Source organism: Nestor notabilis, unplaced genomic scaffold, assembly GCF_000696875.1.
Source record: "Nestor notabilis isolate BGI_N333 unplaced genomic scaffold, ASM69687v1 scaffold10314, whole genome shotgun sequence".
Classification (NCBI taxonomy): domain Eukaryota; kingdom Metazoa; phylum Chordata; class Aves; order Psittaciformes; family Psittacidae; genus Nestor; species Nestor notabilis.
The window spans coordinates 154,095-173,564 of NW_009926933.1; the positions used below are offsets into that span (position 1 = coordinate 154,095).

Below are 19,470 nucleotides of genomic sequence, written 5' to 3' on the forward strand. Positions count from 1 at the left end.
TCATGTAAAGAAAAATAACACACCATCATCATCTTAACAAGCCGTGTGAATGTTCATACAGCATGCAAGAACTACAAACTTTCATTTACTTGATTTTCAGAAGCTCCTTTGCACAGACAGTGGAAAACACCCCCTTCTGCTTAAATTAGCCAAGATATTTATGAGTTGGCTGAGTTTGCTGCAGCAGATTAGCCCGTGTTTCATGTAAAGAAAAATAACACACCATCATCATCTTAACAAGCCGTGTGAATGTTCATACAGCATGCAAGAACTACAAACTTTCATTTACTTGATTTTCAGAAGCTCCTTTGCACAGACAGTGGAAAACACCCCCTTCTGCTTAAATTAGCCAAGATATTTATGAGTTGGCTGAGTTTGCTGCAGCAGATTAGCCCGTGTTGATGCTGGAACTCCAGAGCAGTACCTCACATCTACGCTGACCTTGCTACAGAACTGCACATCACCCACATGAACTGCACTGCTAAACCAGCCTGCAAAAGCTGGTGGCAGCACAGAAAGATCCCATCAGGGACCTGCATTCTCAACCAAATTAAATTAGCTTAATAGAATATTTGTGCTCTGCCCATAGGGCTCCAAGTGACACTTAGAATCTCAGTAACAGTATGCCCACAACATCTATGCTTTCCCACTGGGATCTCAGTACACACATGCCCAGGTTTCCCTCTCCAGCTCTTCCTTGTACACAAATGTTTCACTCAAGCCTAGGTTCGTCATGCTTTCAGAAGACAGAAACTATTTACATACACAAATGAAAGAAGCATTGAAACATTGACTTTTATTTCTGTAATTAGTACTAAAAATATTTTTATGGGTTAATTAGACTTTATGCAAATTTGATTGAGAAGATTTAATTTGGGGTTTGATAACCTGACTATTACAGTTCTGCAGTTGCAAATACACACGAGTTACATGCTGTTCTAAAGCTACGTCCTCCCTTTCAAACTGTTCTATGTTTTACTTTTGGCAGGTTCAAACAATATGTTTTTCCTTTCCATTCCCACAGGGTGCAGTCCTTCAGGAACAGACTGCTCTAGTGAGGATCCCCTGCAGGTTCACAAGCCCTGCAGCAAACCTGCTCCAGCGTGGGCTCCTGTCTCCACAGGCCCACAGGTGCCAGAAGCTTCCTCCAGCATGGCCTTCCCATGGTGTCACAGCCTCCTTTGGGCATCCCTTGCTCTGGCATGGGGTCCTCCCTGGGCTGCAGGTGGATACCTGCTCCACCATGGACCTCCACGGGCTGCAGAGGCACAGCCTACCTCACCCATAGTCTGCACCACGGGTTGCAGGGGAATCTCTGCTCCAGCGCCTGAAGCACCTCCTTCACTGACCTTGGTGTCTGCAGCGTTGTTCCTCTCACGTATTCTCAATCTCCTCCCTACCTGAATTTCCCCTCTTCCTTCTTAAATATCTTATTCCAGAGGCACTGCCACCATCACTGATGGGCTCAAGCCTTGGTCAGTGTCGAGTCCGTCCTGGAGCAGGTTGGCATTGCCTCTATCAGACATGGAGGAAGCTTCTAGCAGCCTCTTGAGAAGCTGCCCCTGTAGCCATCTCAACCCCACACCCCCTGCTACCAAAACCTTTCCACTTGAAACCGATACACACTCACCCCAAATTCTCCACTGAAAATCTCACTCACTGCAATGATATCAAGTGTAAATACATTGAATCAGTGAGCTGCTCATGACAGGAGAAATCTCTGTACTTTACAGGAGTCTAACATTTCCCAGGCACTCTGACTGGGCACAGAATACAAATGTTAAAATCTGCTCAGGTTTTCTATGCCTGAAGATAGTACAAACCAACTGAATGGGAAAGCAATAACCAACCCAGCATCCACCAACAATTTTAGGATACTCTTCAATGAGCCCAGGTGAGAGGCTATAATAAGGGAAGCACTGGTCAGATCTGTGCAATGAAAACACTCTGTGTGGACTAACGTAGAGCAGTGGTGTGAGAATTTGTTAAGATGATACCCAGCAAGAGCAACACAATTTCCACTGAAAGCAGCAATATACGACTTTACTATGTGCTGTGGAAGACAATACTTACTGAAAAAGCACTGCTTATATGTCTGTGAAGAACCAGACCAAGTTGCAGTAAAACATATGAAACAGGAAAGCAGGCATTGGGAGGCCAGTTCATACCAGTGCTCCCTGGAATGCACTGCTTTGCCTCTGACAGTTACCAGCATATGGCTTAGCAAAGGAACCTCCATTTCTGGAAGAAGCAACTGTTTGCAAAAGGGGATTCTTCTGTGTTACATATAAGACACTAGATACTGAAAGGTTTGAATTATCCTGTACCAATGCTTGAAAGGTGGAGTGGTTCACTGTGGAAGAATTCCTTGCTTGCCTGATGAACCAACCACAGACGTTGTGATATGTGCAGAGAAACAAGGTCAAAACTATCAAGCCAAAAAATTATGTTCAAGAGAAGCCTTTAAAATTAAGGATATTCATATTCCTGCCAAAATGACACTCCCCCAGTCCCCCTTTTCCAATGGAGGCCTATTCTATTCATTTTTTAATTTAAACTGATGAATTTTATTACCTGGAAACTGAGATGCCCTGTTATAGATCAGCAGATGGTACCGTAGTTAACGTTAGTGTCTCCAGATTTCCAGGCTACAGCTTTAATGGCTATGAGTAGTGGTAATATGAGCCCTAAGTCTTTCAAGCAATGAATGATATCATGGATATAAATGAGCTTAATGTGCCGAGAATATGAGGTTTCATACCTGTTCCTTGAACTTGGTGCTATCCTTTGACAAATAACTGTTGTGGTCGAATGCTTTCCACCATTCCCCACCTCTTGTTTCACGTCCCACTGCCGGGGGTCACTTGTCTTTGCACTGAGAATGTTTACACCTTTCTTCACCTTTGCCCTGTTGGAAACAGCAGTTGGAAAAGGTTTACAAGAGAGCCATTCAGGACCGTGATCTTCTGACTCAAGATTCTTTTCTCTATTCTGGCAGTAAGTTTTTTCTCCAAAGAGAAGACTGTCCCAACACAAAAGACTCAGGAAGGTTCTGTTCATCTGTATCAAGGCAAACTTGTGCTTTATCACTGCACAGAGGAATAGTTCACTGCAGCTTTTTAAATAACCCATTTTTATCCCATACGATACCCTTCTGGATATCAGTGAATAGGCTGTGGCTCTTCTGCCTGGCAATTCCCTCTGGGAATTCTGAAGGCAATTTCCATTTGAAATCTCCAGCCTGGAGAGAATACAGCTGTTGGTTAAGACGAGACTTTGTAACTCAGAGATGTTTGTACAGGATGCAAATTTCTGCCACTGTTAGTTGTTAAGTCCTGTGGAAAAGTTAACTGTCTATCTAGTGATGCTAATACTGCTGTGACATCAGCAATAACTGAATGGAGGGTTAATTACAGAGAACTGGCTTAATTAAAGAGCATTTGTATAAAGAACTTCCAGCAAAAAAGTTATTTGGGTGCAGAAGGCTTAACTGCTGATCTTCAGTCTATTACAGTGTATCAAGAATAAGAAATAGAGATACTTCTACAGCTTTTCTCTTCAAAAGATGCTGAGGGACAAAATTCCACCACCCCACCAGTCACACAGGATGATGAGTATGGAGAAGCAGGATGACAGGCAGCAGCACATGGCTCTGTGAGTAGCTTGACCTCAGCATTGGATGGTGATGGCAAAGGGCTGCTTAACTTCATACTGCCAGAGTCGTCATCATGGTCTCTACCTAGCAGGAACTGGCTTCACCGTAACAAAAAAGCTTAAAGCATGGTGAAAAATCGTATTTTTTAAAGTACTTATGCAACACAAAATGTTAGTTATTGAGCAGGTATCGTCATCTAGTTAGATGTCGAGATCTTCTCGACATTCACAAGAACTCAGCACCTAAGTTCCTTGTAAAAAAAGTCTTTCTGCATCTTTAGACACTAAAGCACTTTAAAAATATAGGCATGAATGATTGGGAGTATTTGTCTCCTTGTTACAGTTTTCCAACAGCGAGACAAAACACAATTAGTAAAAAGCACTGAAAAAGAAAACATTTTTTTCTCAGTATAAAAGTGTAAGTCCTTAATTCTCTCATTTGTAACAGGAAACATCATGGAGCTTCACAGATTACTGTCTTGTTCCAGTAAAACCAGCACAAACCTGATGCCTCTGTAATGCCTTCAACTGAATTACTTACAAATGAAAACAGAAAAAGTAAAAAGAGAATCAAATCCATTACTGAAGGTTCATTAAAGCTTTAAGTTCTGTTAAGTTTTCCTGCATATTACAGTTCAAATAAATGAACAATAAATAAACATTTCAGTAATAAGGAAACACTACCACCAAGATTGAAGTCTTTATAAATCCATCAGTATGGTTTTGGTAGTACTTATGTAAGGAGATGTTTGGATGTGTTTTAGGATACTGTTATTTAGCAACTGGAGAGAAGTAAAACCTGATCATTTAGGCACTTTGTTCAGCTGGTCCTTGAAATGGGCTCTGAAATGTCAATGTCAGTCAAGATGAGGTTCCTCATGTTTGGATTTTCAACAGAATTACAACTTTGCCAGCAGCTGCGAACTGCTCTTTCACCATGTAGGTTGACATAGTCAATACCTGGGCTCCTGTTAATTAGGACAGACATTTTGTATCGCCAAGGTTAGTGGTAAAATACACTGCCAGAGGATGAAAGACCATGGCTACAATGCCATTTTGTTAATTAACTACACTATGGGGCATTAAGTTGAGTGGTTTTCACATATGCCATTATATAAAGCCCATTAAAAAAGAAAAAAATCCCTCCATCCCAGAGTAAAGTAGGTTATGTTTAGTGAGAAAAATCAATGTTGTGATTGCACTTAGCACTGGAATTAGGGTATGAACACCCAGAAGATTGAACTTCCTAAATAAATATGCAGAAGCACAATTTGCAACTCTCCCTCTTAAAAGGGCATTGAGTTTTATAACAAGGTCAATGGATGAATCAGAATTAAGTCAGTACTGAGCCCCATACATTTTTAAATGCAGTCTGTACACACATGCTACAAATGTTTTCACTTAAATTTTTATTTACTTGGTGTTTAAGTGCTAGCAAGGAAAAATCTATTTAATTCTTTAGCAAAGATTTTTGACCTTGTTGTATGCTTGTGATTAAATATTAATTTTTTAAATCAATAGTGCCAACTTTGTACATAAAAATTTGCAAGTTATACTACGTCAGTAAACCCAGAGACTGAGGACCTGGAGGCCAAATTGCTTGACAGCCTCCTGTATTTACCCACCTAATCGCGGCAGTATATATACATTTACCATGTTTGCTTAAGGGAGGCAGGTATGGTGACAATAAACGGAGATGACAAACAGCTGAAGTATTCCAGGTTTCCTTAGTGTGTGGTTCCCCACTCCAAGAGCAAAATTGCTCCCCTTTGCCATGTCTGCTTACTCACGAGTAGATGGTTGGGCTCATGCAAATGCTTTGCTGCACAGCTCTACAATCTGCAAGTATCCACTGGCTGTAACTTGTCAGCCTGGACTTAAAGCCAAAGTGGAGTCAAAATCTTCCCCTTAAAAGTTAATCTAAAAAATTATTGTGTTTTCTGTGGGTGTTACTAAACTGCCTGTGTCCCTTGAGCTACGTGCTCTCCATGGTGGTAGTAACTACATCACGGCTCCATGTCTGCTTCCCAGTAACAAAACCCACCTAAGAATCCTGCTAAGCAAGTCACCTACATATGCACAAAACCTAAGGCAGCAGCTCATTTATTTGAGTTTGATTGTCTATGTGCTGAAAGTTAAGCATAGTTTTGATCTTCTGACAAAAGCAGACCTTGGAATGGAAAGATGAAGGAGAGACCATCATTAAGAATGGCATAGAATGCCGGAGGTCAGCTTCGATCCCACGCTAGATAGAGGACTCCATCCGAACAGGGTTTTGAAGCTTTATGAACACATGCTAGCCAGATCAGTGAAAGACTTTCTTGCTTGAACTTCTAAGGTTATTAATTCATAACACAGGAAATCTCTGCCTCAGCTTTGTCTCAAAATAACTGCCTCTCTTTAAAACTCTCAAATGGAGAATTAAAACATTTTGCTGGCATGCAGAACAAGCAGCACCTCAAAGACATTACAGGGAAAGTCTCCAGCAGCACACCTACAAATCATTACTTTTTTCCAAGACCAAGTAAAAACACTTAATTACACAATCTCACAGCACTCACAGCAAATGCATCTGTGCAAACGTGCAATTTTCAAGCAAATATTTCATTTGCAAATTGAAGCTTTCAGTTGTATACAAAGATTACCATTTAGCACCTTATCCTCCTGAAATGTCAAACTTAGAAATGATGCTTCTAATGAATATATTCTGATCAACTACAGCTGAAAATCTAGCTGTTCCATTTCACTGTCCTCAAATTACAAGAAATCTCAGCAGTATTTAGACATAAAACTGTATAGCTGATAAAGACAGAAACTGAAATGCAATTGAATCAACAACAGCCAGAGCTGGGGATGTGATTTTATGATTTCAGCAGCTCAAATGATAGTTTCCTGTTTAAATTATAATTTTAATCATGCAAAACTGCTATGGCCATGGAACGGTTCTGCTACCCACAGCAGTGCTAGAGAGGGGGCAGGCTGCTCCATGCTATCACTATCTCTATGTATCTATCTAGACTATCATATGCTCTATGATTTTGCTGATGTATGCTAAGCCAAGAGAGCATCACCTCTCTTATCCCACAGACAGTCATCCTCAAAGCACAGATCCAAGCGGGGCTGCAATGCCTGGGTGCACTGTGATACAGATAAGTAATCCACCAGCAAAGGAAGAATGTGAAGTTACAGGTAGGCTAACACCATATGAAGCTGATTAGGAGCCCCTGGCTCCCTAATTTCCTTTAGCCTGGCACTAACACCAGCTGACTTACTGGCCAGCTAAGTTGGCAGGGTTAATCAGTGGATGATTTAGCTTCCTGGATGGCTCACAGCAAGATCAGAGAAGCAGCAATAGCAGTGCCAGGGAAGTGCAGAAGCACAAAGTGAGGGGTGGAAGGGGGACCTTCAGCAGCAGCAGGTACCTCTGATGTGGGGTTAGCAGTATTGTCAAATCTGCACAGCAGCTTGGGTAGACAAGGCTGCATTAAAGAATAAAAAGCTAAATCAACACTGAATTCCTGTAATCAGTGAGCTTCATAATATCTGGAATAGTTTTTCAGACACTAAACCTTCTGTTTCCTGTGAGACTGTTTTCAGAGGCTTATACTTAGCCCTATATCTTCTGTGCTCCTCATAAATGCCATGCTATTGTCAGCAGGCTGGACTTTGATCTGAGAGCAATCTGGTTTTAGATCAGTGGCCACTGCTTTGTACAGACAGGCTCTTCAGCTCACATCTGTTGTCCAAGCTGCTGTGTTGGAAGACTTTTCTTTAGGAAGCATTAAAAATGTAAATATTAGAGACAGATGTGGGCTCAGTCTCACCAGGCGATCGGCTCCTCTGTAAGGTAGTCCCTGGGTCACACAAGCCGAGCGTGGGCATGCTGTCCCTCACCATGCTGGGCAAGGGAAAGGATGCTCGTGCTAAATCCTCTGCATTTCCAAACGTAAATCCTTGTCTGTTTATATTTGTCAAGTTGGTTTTTCAACTTAACAAATACTGACCCCTTTTGGTCACTCTTCTCTGGAGCCTCAATGTTTCTTGCAACTCTTTGCTAATCCTCCCTTAGTTGCCCAGACTGGTAGAAGCCCTTGACATTACTGACTGTAAAGGTCATGTTGTAAGATATTACTGTATTTCCCGAGCCCAGGCAGCCTCTCCTGGTGGCTGGTTTCTGGGCTGCACTTTACAGGAAGTGTCTAACCTTCCTGAGTTCTGCCAAAAGAATTTCAACTTCTTCCTGCCATGATTTAAGTCCGCTCCTTTCCCTCTTTGTTCCCAGAGTAAATCAGAAGATTAAAGCCAGCTGCAGGAACCCATAAAACCCAGGCAGGAGACTAACCACAGCAATTAAGCAAGATTTGTTTTATTAAGTAAATCTTTTTCCTTTCATCTTTCTATGTGAAATGAGTTGATAGATCTCACTGCAGCTCTGAATGAACAGGACAAACATCTGCCTGGCAAAACAATACTCATTAGAAGCCTCGTTGCTGGCCTTAGTTGAGAAGCCAAAAGCAGAACAGTAGAATAGGACCTGGTTAGCCATGCTGACCTTTCAAATAAGCTCCTTTAATCTGCAAAATGCATAGACAGAGGAAGTGTGCTTAAGCAGCTATGGGTCTGCTTAGGGAATGTGGGGAATCAAGTATCAGCATGACTGTACAAGCCCTCAGAGCCCTGTTTGCCTCTGTCCTACTCTAGCAAGCAGATTTCCACCTCTTTGGCTCAGAGGTTTTCATTTACAATCCATATGCACAGGTAAGCAGCAAACAAAAGCCCCGTCTCAACTTTAGGTACTGCTGATGGTAGTACTTCAGATTTGGTTCCCATTAAGAAGGTTGGTCCAAAGGGCCATCCACGCAAGACTTTTGTTGTCTTTGATTTCTAGATTTACAATGCAGTCTAATCCTTAGTAAAAGCAAAGATCTTGCCCCTCAGAGCATGCTTTTCTCCTTCAGGCATTTTCTTTCTCATGGAGTATCCAGAAAAGGCCTTTAGGAAACAGCTTTTGTAAAAAAGGCTAAACCCCCTTTAAAATGTCCAAACAGCTGATCTCTAGGTATTTAGTCCTCTCTCTTCACTCCTTCCTCTCTTCCTTTCACTTCTCAGCATGCTGGTCTAGTTGAAACAACTTCAAAAAAATTCCATGTCAAAACAAAATGAACAGAATTGAAGTATTTTCCTTTGAAAGTGCAGTAACCAAATCCTTCAAAGCCTCCAAAGCAGAATACTTCAGCTTCTGGAACATAGGTGTACTTCTGTGAGCAGCTGAGCCAGATTTCAGTATTTCTGAAACCTCCTCTGTCAGCTGAATTGGACTGAATTCAGCTTCCCCAAAACAGCATGTTCTGGTGACTTCACTGTCCATCAAAATTACATAAATTCCTTCCATTGCCAGTGAGGAATTCTGGGATTCAAAACTGCGCAGGGGCTGTTCTTTAGTAGTGTTTCTTACATAACTGAAATTCCCTGAGACCCTAGGAAAATCATTGTCTTTCATTTCAGTGGGAATAGGTGCTTCATATCCCTTAGGAAGCTCTGAACTGCTCAGCTGCAAGACAGAAGATGGATGCTGTCAGCTGGATTTTTTTTTCCCCTAAAAAGAAATCCAATGTGCCCTAGGATGTTCCAGTGACAGTTTGGTTTGGGCTGATTTCTGTGGATAACTCTTTGTGAGCATTACAGTCCTCTGGGGGTGTCAGGTATTCCACTACGGATTTAAAAGAAAACGAAAGAAAGATGCTTTCTGTGAAGCTTGGATACCATTACTTAAGCCACAGAGATAGTCATTTAGCCTCTTACTATACCTCATGGCAAAGCAGCTTTCTCCAAGCACTGAATGTTAATAGCTAAGGGATTACAAGAAAGGCAGGAGGAATAAAAACTAAAATATATATATAAATAAAAGCAGAAGGGAACTACAGAACACAGAGAATCTGGATTTGTCTTCCAAGCTGAGAGGAACCTAATCTGAATTTACAACCTGCTAACATTCTGCCTCCAGCAAAGATAAACACTGTAAACTCCTGACGTTCACAGAAGCTGTCACAGTGCTGCTACTGCATTTAACTCCAGCTCACCCTGCTTTCCGAGAAACAATCACATTCCAGCCCACATATTAGTGATGGATTCTCAAATCCACTGGTTGGGTTGAGTATTTAATCCTGAAACCGGGTCATAGGAGCTCAAAACATAAAGGAGCTCTTGCAATGGCTACCAGAAACTCTACTTGCCCTCTGCTCTGGCTAATTGCATTTATGGGGCCACTTAGGTGCCAAACCCACTGTTACAGAGCTCAAATTATCAGAGGAGTTACAAGATAGGAGACAGGATGTCCCAAGGTAGAAAACAGCAAAGTCATGCACCAAATAACTCCAGTTCAGCATACACCTTCCTTTTCTTAACTCCCCAATCCATACTTTCAAGAATTCCTTTGGACACAGCAGTTGTCACCAACTCCTACAATTTTACATGAAATATTGCAGGGTTTAGATATTTTCTTTTTTTAAGCCTTTCATAATGTGAAATTCAAACTAACCAATAGGTACAAGTCAAAGATCCATCTCAAGGACTCTGCAAGGAACTTAAAGAAGTTGATCCATAATCAGATCTAGGTAAAGTCCCTGAAAAGTCTTTGCTACAAGATCAGTATCTGAGTGTACACTCATCCCTAAATCCCTCATATGAGGCAACATTAGACACCATGCTGTCTGCTTTGCTGTCTGTTGAGAAGGGAGTTGGAACAAGCATCTGTCTCACACCAACACATGCTTGCAGAGAGAGGCGTAAGAGAGAGACGGCGACGGGTGCTGGGCAAACAAAAAACCTGCCAGCGTGAATCCAGAGCGCACATTCAGCTGCACATGCTAAATCCAAGCTGATCTCCTGTACAGATCTATTTTATAGGACCAGAGACGCTTTTTAGATAAGTAAATGGTTTGAGATTCTATTCCCTGCTACATGCAGTTTCTATTCTTACAAAGAAGAAATCTCTAAACTGCATATTTGTGACATTCCCACATCTGGCACAGCAGTAGCAGTGCTGAGGAAAACGCTTACTGTTTGCAGTGCTTATTAGGATTATTGCTTAGACCCCAAGTGATGTTCTGAAGTAATCTTCCCGTGCAGTCCCTTCGCGGTTTTAATCCCATTCGCACTCCCCCTTCAGCAGCTGTCACGAATACAATTTTGCCATATGAGAGTTGTGTTTCCTTTTCCCTTACAGAAGTATAATACTGCTGAGATCAACTGCCAGAAAGAGGAAGGGGCAAAAGTTCTTAAAACATCAAGAGACAGAGGAGCCATTCAGTCAAATAATTGTTTCAAATGGTACGTACTGTTTGGTATTTGTACAAGTAGGTATTTGTACAAGCTGTGAAAGAAAAGACTGACTATCAGGTGGTTCATCCCAAAGATGCAGCACTGTCTCTTTTGTACTCTAATTAGTCTAACTTAAGTTGACTCAAGGATGGAGCATGTTACCATTTCCCTGGAGAGAGCTCCTAGGTGCTATAACAACATGTTCTTGCATTCATTTAGTTCAGCCTCCTCTCCCTCTCTCTTTGAAGCACAGAGCAGCACCACCCAGGGGCAACGGTTTAGCATAGGGGAGTGCCAGAACTGCAATCAACAAAGCAGAAAGATAAGAAAGATAACTGTAGAATAAAACAAGAATTATGGCAACATGATTCCTTTATATCCCTCATACCGTGACTCCAATGTCTGGTGAAGATTCTTGCTTTGCTCATCATAATCTTCACACTTGTATTTAGTCACTTTGAGGCACATTAACACTGCTGCTATTCTTGACTTTGTTTCAGAGCAAGCACACCTTGTGTCGTAATCTGCATGCAAGAGTGTGATAGAAATGCTACAAAGATGGTCTAGGGGGATACAGCAGACAGAACTGCTAGTTTTTATGTTTGAATTGACTCTTAATCTAGTAAATGCTGGCAGTGATCTGTACTACAGCTTCCAAATCGGGTTCTTTCATGCTTTAAGTGTACCCAGCAATAGCACAGATCTTTGTGCCCTGAGGCAGCTGCTGGTAGTTCGTGGATTTAGGTAGAGATTTGAAGCTCTTGAGACTTCAGTAAATCAGCAAATATACTTCTGCTGACCTCAAGGGCCTTGGATGAGACACATGAATCACACATGGGTTTCCATGGGGTCACCTGCTGGTGCTGGTGGGCACTGGCTGCATGCAGGGCACGTGGTGGAACCTCCTGTGGTTCAGGAGCAAGAAAGCAAAGGTAATAAATCACAGATGGGATGTGGCTCAGGGACTTGGGGTTATGTAAAAAACCACTGTCATCTTCCTGCCACTTCTTTTGTAATTTAAACTAATATTTGTATTTTTTCCCCAAAAGTGACTGGCTAGAGACACAGATATCATTTTCTATTTATTAAGAAATACCTCAAAACCTGGTGGCTTGACCTTGTATGTATGTGTATACATTTCTCCACAAGCACACACAGAGAGGATCTCATACACAAGGCTTTCTTATTTCTTTCCACGTGATTTTTTCCATGTCTGTCCCTCCACATTTCTTTCCCTTGGCTTTCTATACCTCTGCATCTCCTCTTGTAATACTCCTTTTTCACTTCTCTCACAGCTATTTTCACCTTCCTCTTTCATTTAGAGATGCGACTAAACCAGCTGAGTCACCACTGAGTTACAGTTCTCATTCCAATCCATCTATCCTTGCTGTCCTTTAGCAGGATTGAAAGGACACCCTGAATCCAGTCCTAGATCTTCAGCTTCTCATTTGCCTGACCTCAGTTTGCAGTTATGTCACATTATAGCGCAAAGGTAATAATTTTATTTTGTTCTCCAAAAGAAACATAATGCCAAAAAATGATGCAGTTTTCAATCAACATGGACTCGTTGCCAGATGATATCTGAGGCTGCTAGATGATAAAAACACAATGAAGACAACACAGAGAATGAGGGGTCCTCTTTAGACTGGCAAGTTTTCATGTCCAAAAGCATTTGCTGAGTTAATAAGTAATTTCTCTCAACCCCTATACAATTCCTTATCGGAGAAGTTACGTCTCCACCTTGTGATTATATACCTCCCTCAGTTACCTGTTCCCCTTCAGGACACCTTGTTTCTGGCTTTGGGATACACTGGCTGAAAGCTGACTTGTCTTGGCTGGATCTAAATAGCCTTGACTATGTATCCCAACAAAGGGAACCCCCTAAAGTCTTTCCACATTAGGTAAGTGGTGTCCAATTTCTACTCTAGAAAACCCAGGGATAAATATCAACTATAAGAGAAATGAGCCTGAACAGCTAGCTGTAGGACTGTTACACCAAAGGATTAGGTACAAGAGCTAGGGCAGCAATTCACTCGGAAGTTGCTTTCACTTTTGTTTGGTTTGTCTTACTCCAAGTATCTGATTGTAACAGCAATTACTGCAGCAGAGTATCTCAACCAACTCTGCCTTCTCTGTCCACAGAGGGCTGTCAAAGCCATCTTTAATAGTAATTACAGGCTGTCGAAGAAGGGTCTTTCCCATAGAACCTTTTGAGAAAGAAAGAAAGGGAATAACAACTGCCATCAAAATAAAAGCATGACTTGACACTTTTTTAAGCAAGGAACTGTTTGCCCTTTTCAAAAGGCTGAAAAGTTCTTGCATGGAGATGGGGTTGCCTTCGAGTAAGCAGGCAGACGTCCATGCATTAGAAACCACAAGCCTTCTCTTTACTGCTGTACAGTCGCAGGACCAGGTTTTACACCTTTAATTTGCCAGGTCTGGATTAGGTCATCGATATTATCTCAACAACCATTGCTGGACATGCCCAAGGGCAAAAATTCCCTTGGGTTATCATCAGCTGTCTCAATAGGACCTTTTAAGGACCCTTTTGAGGCTGAGCCTGCTCTTGAAGCCATAACGAACAGAGCGAAGTCTTGAGAGGTCAACAAACTGCTGAGCTCCTTTGACATACTGCAGGAATCAGCGGGAAGATTCTGGGATGTATCAAAAGAAAACCAGCTGCCGCTGAAAGCCAGGGGCAACAGTGTGTTCCTGGGTGCAGATATTAAGGTCATGATACACTTCAAACACAAAAAACCACCCACGAGATAAAATAGATCAATACATTCGTAACTCTCATTGTGCTTATTCCTTCTCTTGGTGAGGATTATAAACTAGAATAAGCCACATTCTCTTTATCATCTCCTGGGGAGTCTTTTATTTCCTTTCCTCTCGATGACTCTCCCCAAAAGTCATTTCAATTCATCCAAATGCAGCCAGCTACTGACTGCAGGGATGAAAATCATTTTGTTTCAGCTTGATGCAGCAGAAACGCACTAGACCTAAATAGCATATGACAGGGCACAATACAAGCACCTGATTTAGGACTGCATAGGCTTCAGCAGCAGCAAAGGATTTGCTTGCTGAAAATGCTGAAGCAGCTACTGCCAACACCATCTCTATCAGACTAATAACATTCCAACTGAAACACTGGGTAAACAAGCGCATGCACGGATAGATGAATGCACACACAGAGCATCCCCTGCAATCAAACTTGAAGTGCTGCTACAGAACCTCAATCTTAACTTCTTCAACCTCCTATGCAGATTCTAAAGCCATCTCTGGAGACAAGAGTCTTACCTGGAGATAAGGTTGGAATTGTCATGAGTACACTATAATGGTTCAAACAGCAGTCACTGAACAGAAAGAGCACTAATATATATCATTATACATCCTCCTGCTGCTCCCTTTTAATTCGGGGCACCTGATTCACAACTTTGAGACGCTCAGTGTTGCTGCACATTCTTCTTTTGGGCCAAAGACCAAAGAAAAGCAGTGGGGGCTTGCAGTGATCCTCCACCACATTTCTATGCTATTCTACTGAATAATTCTAGAGGCAGGTGAGAAAAACTTGGTCTACAGGCCTCTTGTTACAGTAACAAGAAGCCTGTTGTAAAGGATGCTTTAGCACTGAACCCTGTCTACCAGAAAGCTGATAGGATTGCTCAGCAGCCATGGACGGTGGTGTTACTGGACCTGCACATTCCACATGCCAGTCTAGGTAATGTCTTCACAATTTTCTGCTCATCTCCCAAGCCGTTCACTTCCTTCTTTGAAAGGCCTTCCATAAAACCAGTAAGAGTCATGGGGTATACAACCACCAAGGATACAGAGAAATGACAAGTACAAAGAGGAATATGAATAATATACAGAGGAGGCCATTATTCTATGTGCTGAGGGAAAGTGTTTCTGCTCCTTACAAAAGGGAGGATTTATCTCCCCCTGGATCAGAGGTGACAAAGCTAGAATGTTAATGCTAGAAAAACACAGGGAGGGCAGGAAGAAGGCTGCCAGCAATTTCACTTTGATTTCGTCGGCCGATCATGCAATTATACATTTACTTTTCTGTGAGCAGCAGACACTTTCACACTTGGAGCATCCCAGGGGACAGACAAATTACTAAGTCTCACAGATCTTTCTACAAAACTCCACATGTATTTCAGTCAAGCAAGACATCAGTGTGCTCGATCTCCTGTCCTTTAGGCCTGACACAGCTCGTGTTGCTGACTTTAAAGGGGACAAGATTGGTCATCAGGTACTAAGTCTTGTCTCAGCGACTGAAGTTTCATGCAGACATAATTCAGGGCCAGCTCTGATTCTACCTTGCTGTGGATGATAATCAGGTCAGGCCTTTAGTACCTAAGCTCCCTTAAAATTATAGTACCTTGTCTCTATCTATCATTAGGTCTTCTACTCCCCTGCTCCAGGCTGTATGTCCCTGTGAACTTGCAGCTGGGGTTGCTTACTAGAAAGTCATCTCATATGCACCACTATATGCTCTGCTCTAATGCTCACAGTGCTGAGTTTAATGTAAATGCAACCATGTCAGTGCGAGGGTACTTCCAGCAAACAGAGGTGATAAGGCAACCCAAATGAGACTGGAGATCTGACCGTATCATTATCATAACAGCTTCAGAAGAAAATCTAAAAGCTCTGCTATGCTGTCATACTAATGCACTACTGGGGAGTTCATACCCCAAATGGGTTTGTTAAAGGGAAAAAATTATACCATAAATTGCTGAACGAACCCTGATATTTGATCAAACTACTTAAGGTCCAGATATCACCTATTTGCACATGGAGCTCAAAATTTATCACAAGCCCATAGACCTGCTGTTTCTGCCACTGGCAGGGAATCTCCATGCTAATTTTCAGCATGGAGAACCACTAGCCTGAATAAATATTAACAGTACAACTGCATTATATGGAGCAAATCTGCCATGCAGTTAATATGCAGAAAGTGTGCCAGCCTTGCAATAAAACAATATTGCTACGTTGTAATCCTGAACTAGCCACAGCAGTGTGCTGGTCCACAAGATCATTTGTGACTTCATTTTATGGCATATGCTGGGAGGCCATTTTCCATCTTTTTATGGTATTTTAAGGCCATCCTTTCAGCATATAAAGAGCAGCAAAAGAAGATGAGAAAGACTGTTTCAAATGTTTAATTATTGTTACTGAAAAGTAGTAGTGGAAAGTAGCTGAAAAATCTCTCAAAATTAACACTGGAGTAAGTACTTAAATTGGGGATGTAAATTTAGGACATCCTCCCTAGCACCAAGCAGGTGTATCTGAGGTACACGGCTGGACTGCAGGATTGGCTTCTTCATCAGCCAGCTGAAATACAGCCACTAAAGTATGTTTTCAGTTGTCATCTAATTTAGTCTTTCATTAGCAATCTGCTCTCCCAATCTAACTTCACTAATTTTGAAGAACCTTTGCCCTCCTAATCCTATTACATTGGTGATTTTAAAACAGATTTTGCAGCAAGTGGTGCAGAAAACAATCCCTATCCCTGCCACCTGCTTCTACTCCTTCCCGCCTCAAAATGATGACTTTCCACAGTGACCCCCAAAAACTCTTCAGTACTTTGGTTTTGCCTGTCTATTATAGCCCTTCTAGATGGAATTTCCCTACCTCTGTTTGCAAGGGTGACATTTGAAAGACCAACGACCTATCTTTTATTTTTCATTTATACCCCTGCTCTTCCCAAAGTTTAAGGCTCCAGGATGAATGTATCTTCCCCAGATCCTCTATTGGCTAATGATGATTGTCTAAAGCTTGTGGTAAAAACAAGGACTGCGAGTGAGTAGCAGTAATACCAAGGGTAACGTGAGGTTCAAAAGGCAATAAATCCATCATGTGAATGGTACTGGGGAGATTTACTTTTTAGGGACAAGGCAGAGAATTGAAAACTGGGAGGTTATGAAATCATCGCTGGATGAGAGAGGGGTTTAAAGGAAGAACATAGTTGTATTTCTACATTTCTATTAGAACTTTTACAAATAGAGCTGAATGAGGGAAGAAAAGCAGGGAAATAGTGGTATAAGCTTCCCATAGCTGAATCTTCATAGTATATTTTAATTAGGATTTTCCTTCTATAAACATGTTAAATGATGCTTTGTGGCAGCAGTAAATGATGTGAACCTTGCAAAAACATGAAGTCACCTTGCAGAGGCGGAACAAAGCGTGTGAGCTGATCTGTGCCTTCTGCATTGTGATTTCCATACGAGAATGAAAAGCTGCTTTCAGAGCCAAGGCTGAGGCCTACGGGCTCACAGCCTGAAAAATAACACCACCTTTTCATTTGTAATCTGAACAAATTTAATGCAGGAGCTATTGATGGAAAATGAACTTGGAACCTCACATTTCTATTTTTTCCAGGGTAGAACTGCACTTTAAGTCACAGACTTTATTAATGGAATAAGTGCATTTGTCTCTTGCAGGCCTGAAAAATAAAGCACTGAGGAGTAACATATGGAATATGCCTCAGGCGAGAAATTTTCTTCTGGTATTGCTGTTTTTCTAATAAAACTGAAATCATGGCATGAGTGCACATGTTCCTGCGAAGTCTTTCACAGGGACTGGCCGAAAATAGAGGCACCCAAAAACCACAGGCATGTTTCATAATATTGCTAATCTCAACTGTTCAAAACACAATGGTCCAGGATCCCTAAACCCATGAGATGTGGTGTGCTCTTTGTTTCCTTCCAAGTTCTCCACTTTTGAGCCTGGTCTTCAAGTCAGATTCTTGGGGATTTTTTTCTGAGTTTCCTCTGTAAATATAAGGGCTCAAACCTTCATTTTATAATGGGAAGATGCAATCCTCCTGCCATCCCGCAATGTAGCAGGGGATGCTCCTGTTAAAATAATCACTGAGATTGAATTCCGTAGGAAATTGTGAAAATCAGCAACATTGATGTTAAAAATCATGGTGGGTGCAGACTTGGAAAGCTACAAATTCAACTGAGCTTGTTTCTAGGTGCATTAGACTGGTTTTTTGGCTGTTACCACTGCACAGACAAGTGGATCCCCAGCCTAGACACACATATCTCAGCCTGTATCAGTTTAATCACTGAGATTGAATTCCTTAGGAAATTGTGAAAATCAGCAACATTGATGTTAAAAATCATGGTGGGTGCAGACTTGGAAAGCTACAAATTCAACTGAGCTTGTTTCTAGGTGCATTAGACTGGTTTTTTGGCTGTTACCACTGCACAGACAAGTGGATCCCCAGCCTAGACACACATATCTCAGCCTGTATCAGTTTAAAGCTTCCCACTAGTACCTCTTAGGCCTTTGAACCTTTGGTCTCAGATTCAAAGATACAGAGCTATTGGTATCTCTTCTGCTTTAGGCAGTTCTCTGCCTTCCTTCTCCACATGTTCCTAGAGGTAGAGTTTCACTACCTGACCTCAGAGCTGTATTGCAGTCTTTCAGTCAGTATTAGTAAAGAGCTTTAGGGCAGAGGAGTGATAAGCCCTGTAAGCACAAGGACTACAAAAGAGCATCAGGCACCGAGGTTACCTTTACTTTTGAATATCTCTGATGCTAGGTCCTGGACAAGCAACATGGTTGTCTTATGCTCAGTAAAAATGTATGTTCTCCTGTTCTTGTCCCAGTATAAAAGCCTAAAACTGAACTACCTGGAAAAAAACTATTCCAGTGAGAAAGTGGTGACATTCAAGAGGGCTTTTCCTCTTGAAAACAGCAGTACAATGGGTCTGCCTGGTTAAAAAAATGCCCAAGCAAACCATTTAACTTCCACTGAGTCTATTTCAATTTCAAACTCACAGTGTCAACAGTTCCAAGGGAAAGTGCTTTCTAGTTTCTTGTTTTACACTTATGGAAGGGCTAATTGAAAGCCCAGGCAGGGAGAGAACTGGGAGTATCTGAAATGCTGTAGAACAGGAATGTTTACAACAGTCTGACAAAACATCAAACCACTTAGAACTGCAGTACCCATCACCAGCTCTTGTTTTAGCTCTTTACACACGGTGATGCACAGGCCCTACAATTGTAGCATATCTGTGTGGATTTGCCCTTCCACACTGGACAGTGAGTTATTCCTAGGTACACTGTTGCATTGATACCTAAGTTCAGTTTTCAGTGTCTGAAAATATGCATAAAAGTGTACTGAGCAGAGACAGAAAAGGCAGGGGGTTGGAACTGTTCAGCCCCCAGGAAAGAAAAGGAGGTTTCATGAAGAAATACCAGATATAATACACTATCATATTTATGATAGTTAAGAGAATGCCATCTAGCACTAGTAAAGTCCATGCATTACGCAACACTCAGAAACAATATTTGTCTGTGCTGACGCACAACCTGCAAGAGAACAGTTTAACTAATGAGCAAAAAAGCTGGAATGAAAATTTTGCCCCTCAAGGTTTTAAAACTCCTGGTTCTAATAAAATAGAGAAAAGTGGGTTTTTTGCTTCCTTTTCACTGGTTCTAATAAAAATACAGAAAAGTGCTTCCCCTGCCCATCTTTAC

At 41.7% G+C, this 19,470-nt stretch overlaps 1 protein-coding gene across 1 annotated transcript in view; it reads right to left on the bottom strand.

Annotated features, from left to right (window-relative positions):
• TMEM132C (transmembrane protein 132C) overlaps positions 1 to 19,470 on the bottom strand; it is a 157,090-nt gene that overhangs the window by 89,170 nt on the left and 48,450 nt on the right. The window contains exon 3 of the mRNA XM_010013827.1: positions 2,762 to 2,908. Coding sequence (XP_010012129.1) covers positions 2,762 to 2,908 — 147 coding nt within the window. The remainder of the gene's footprint in view (positions 1 to 2,761; positions 2,909 to 19,470) is intronic.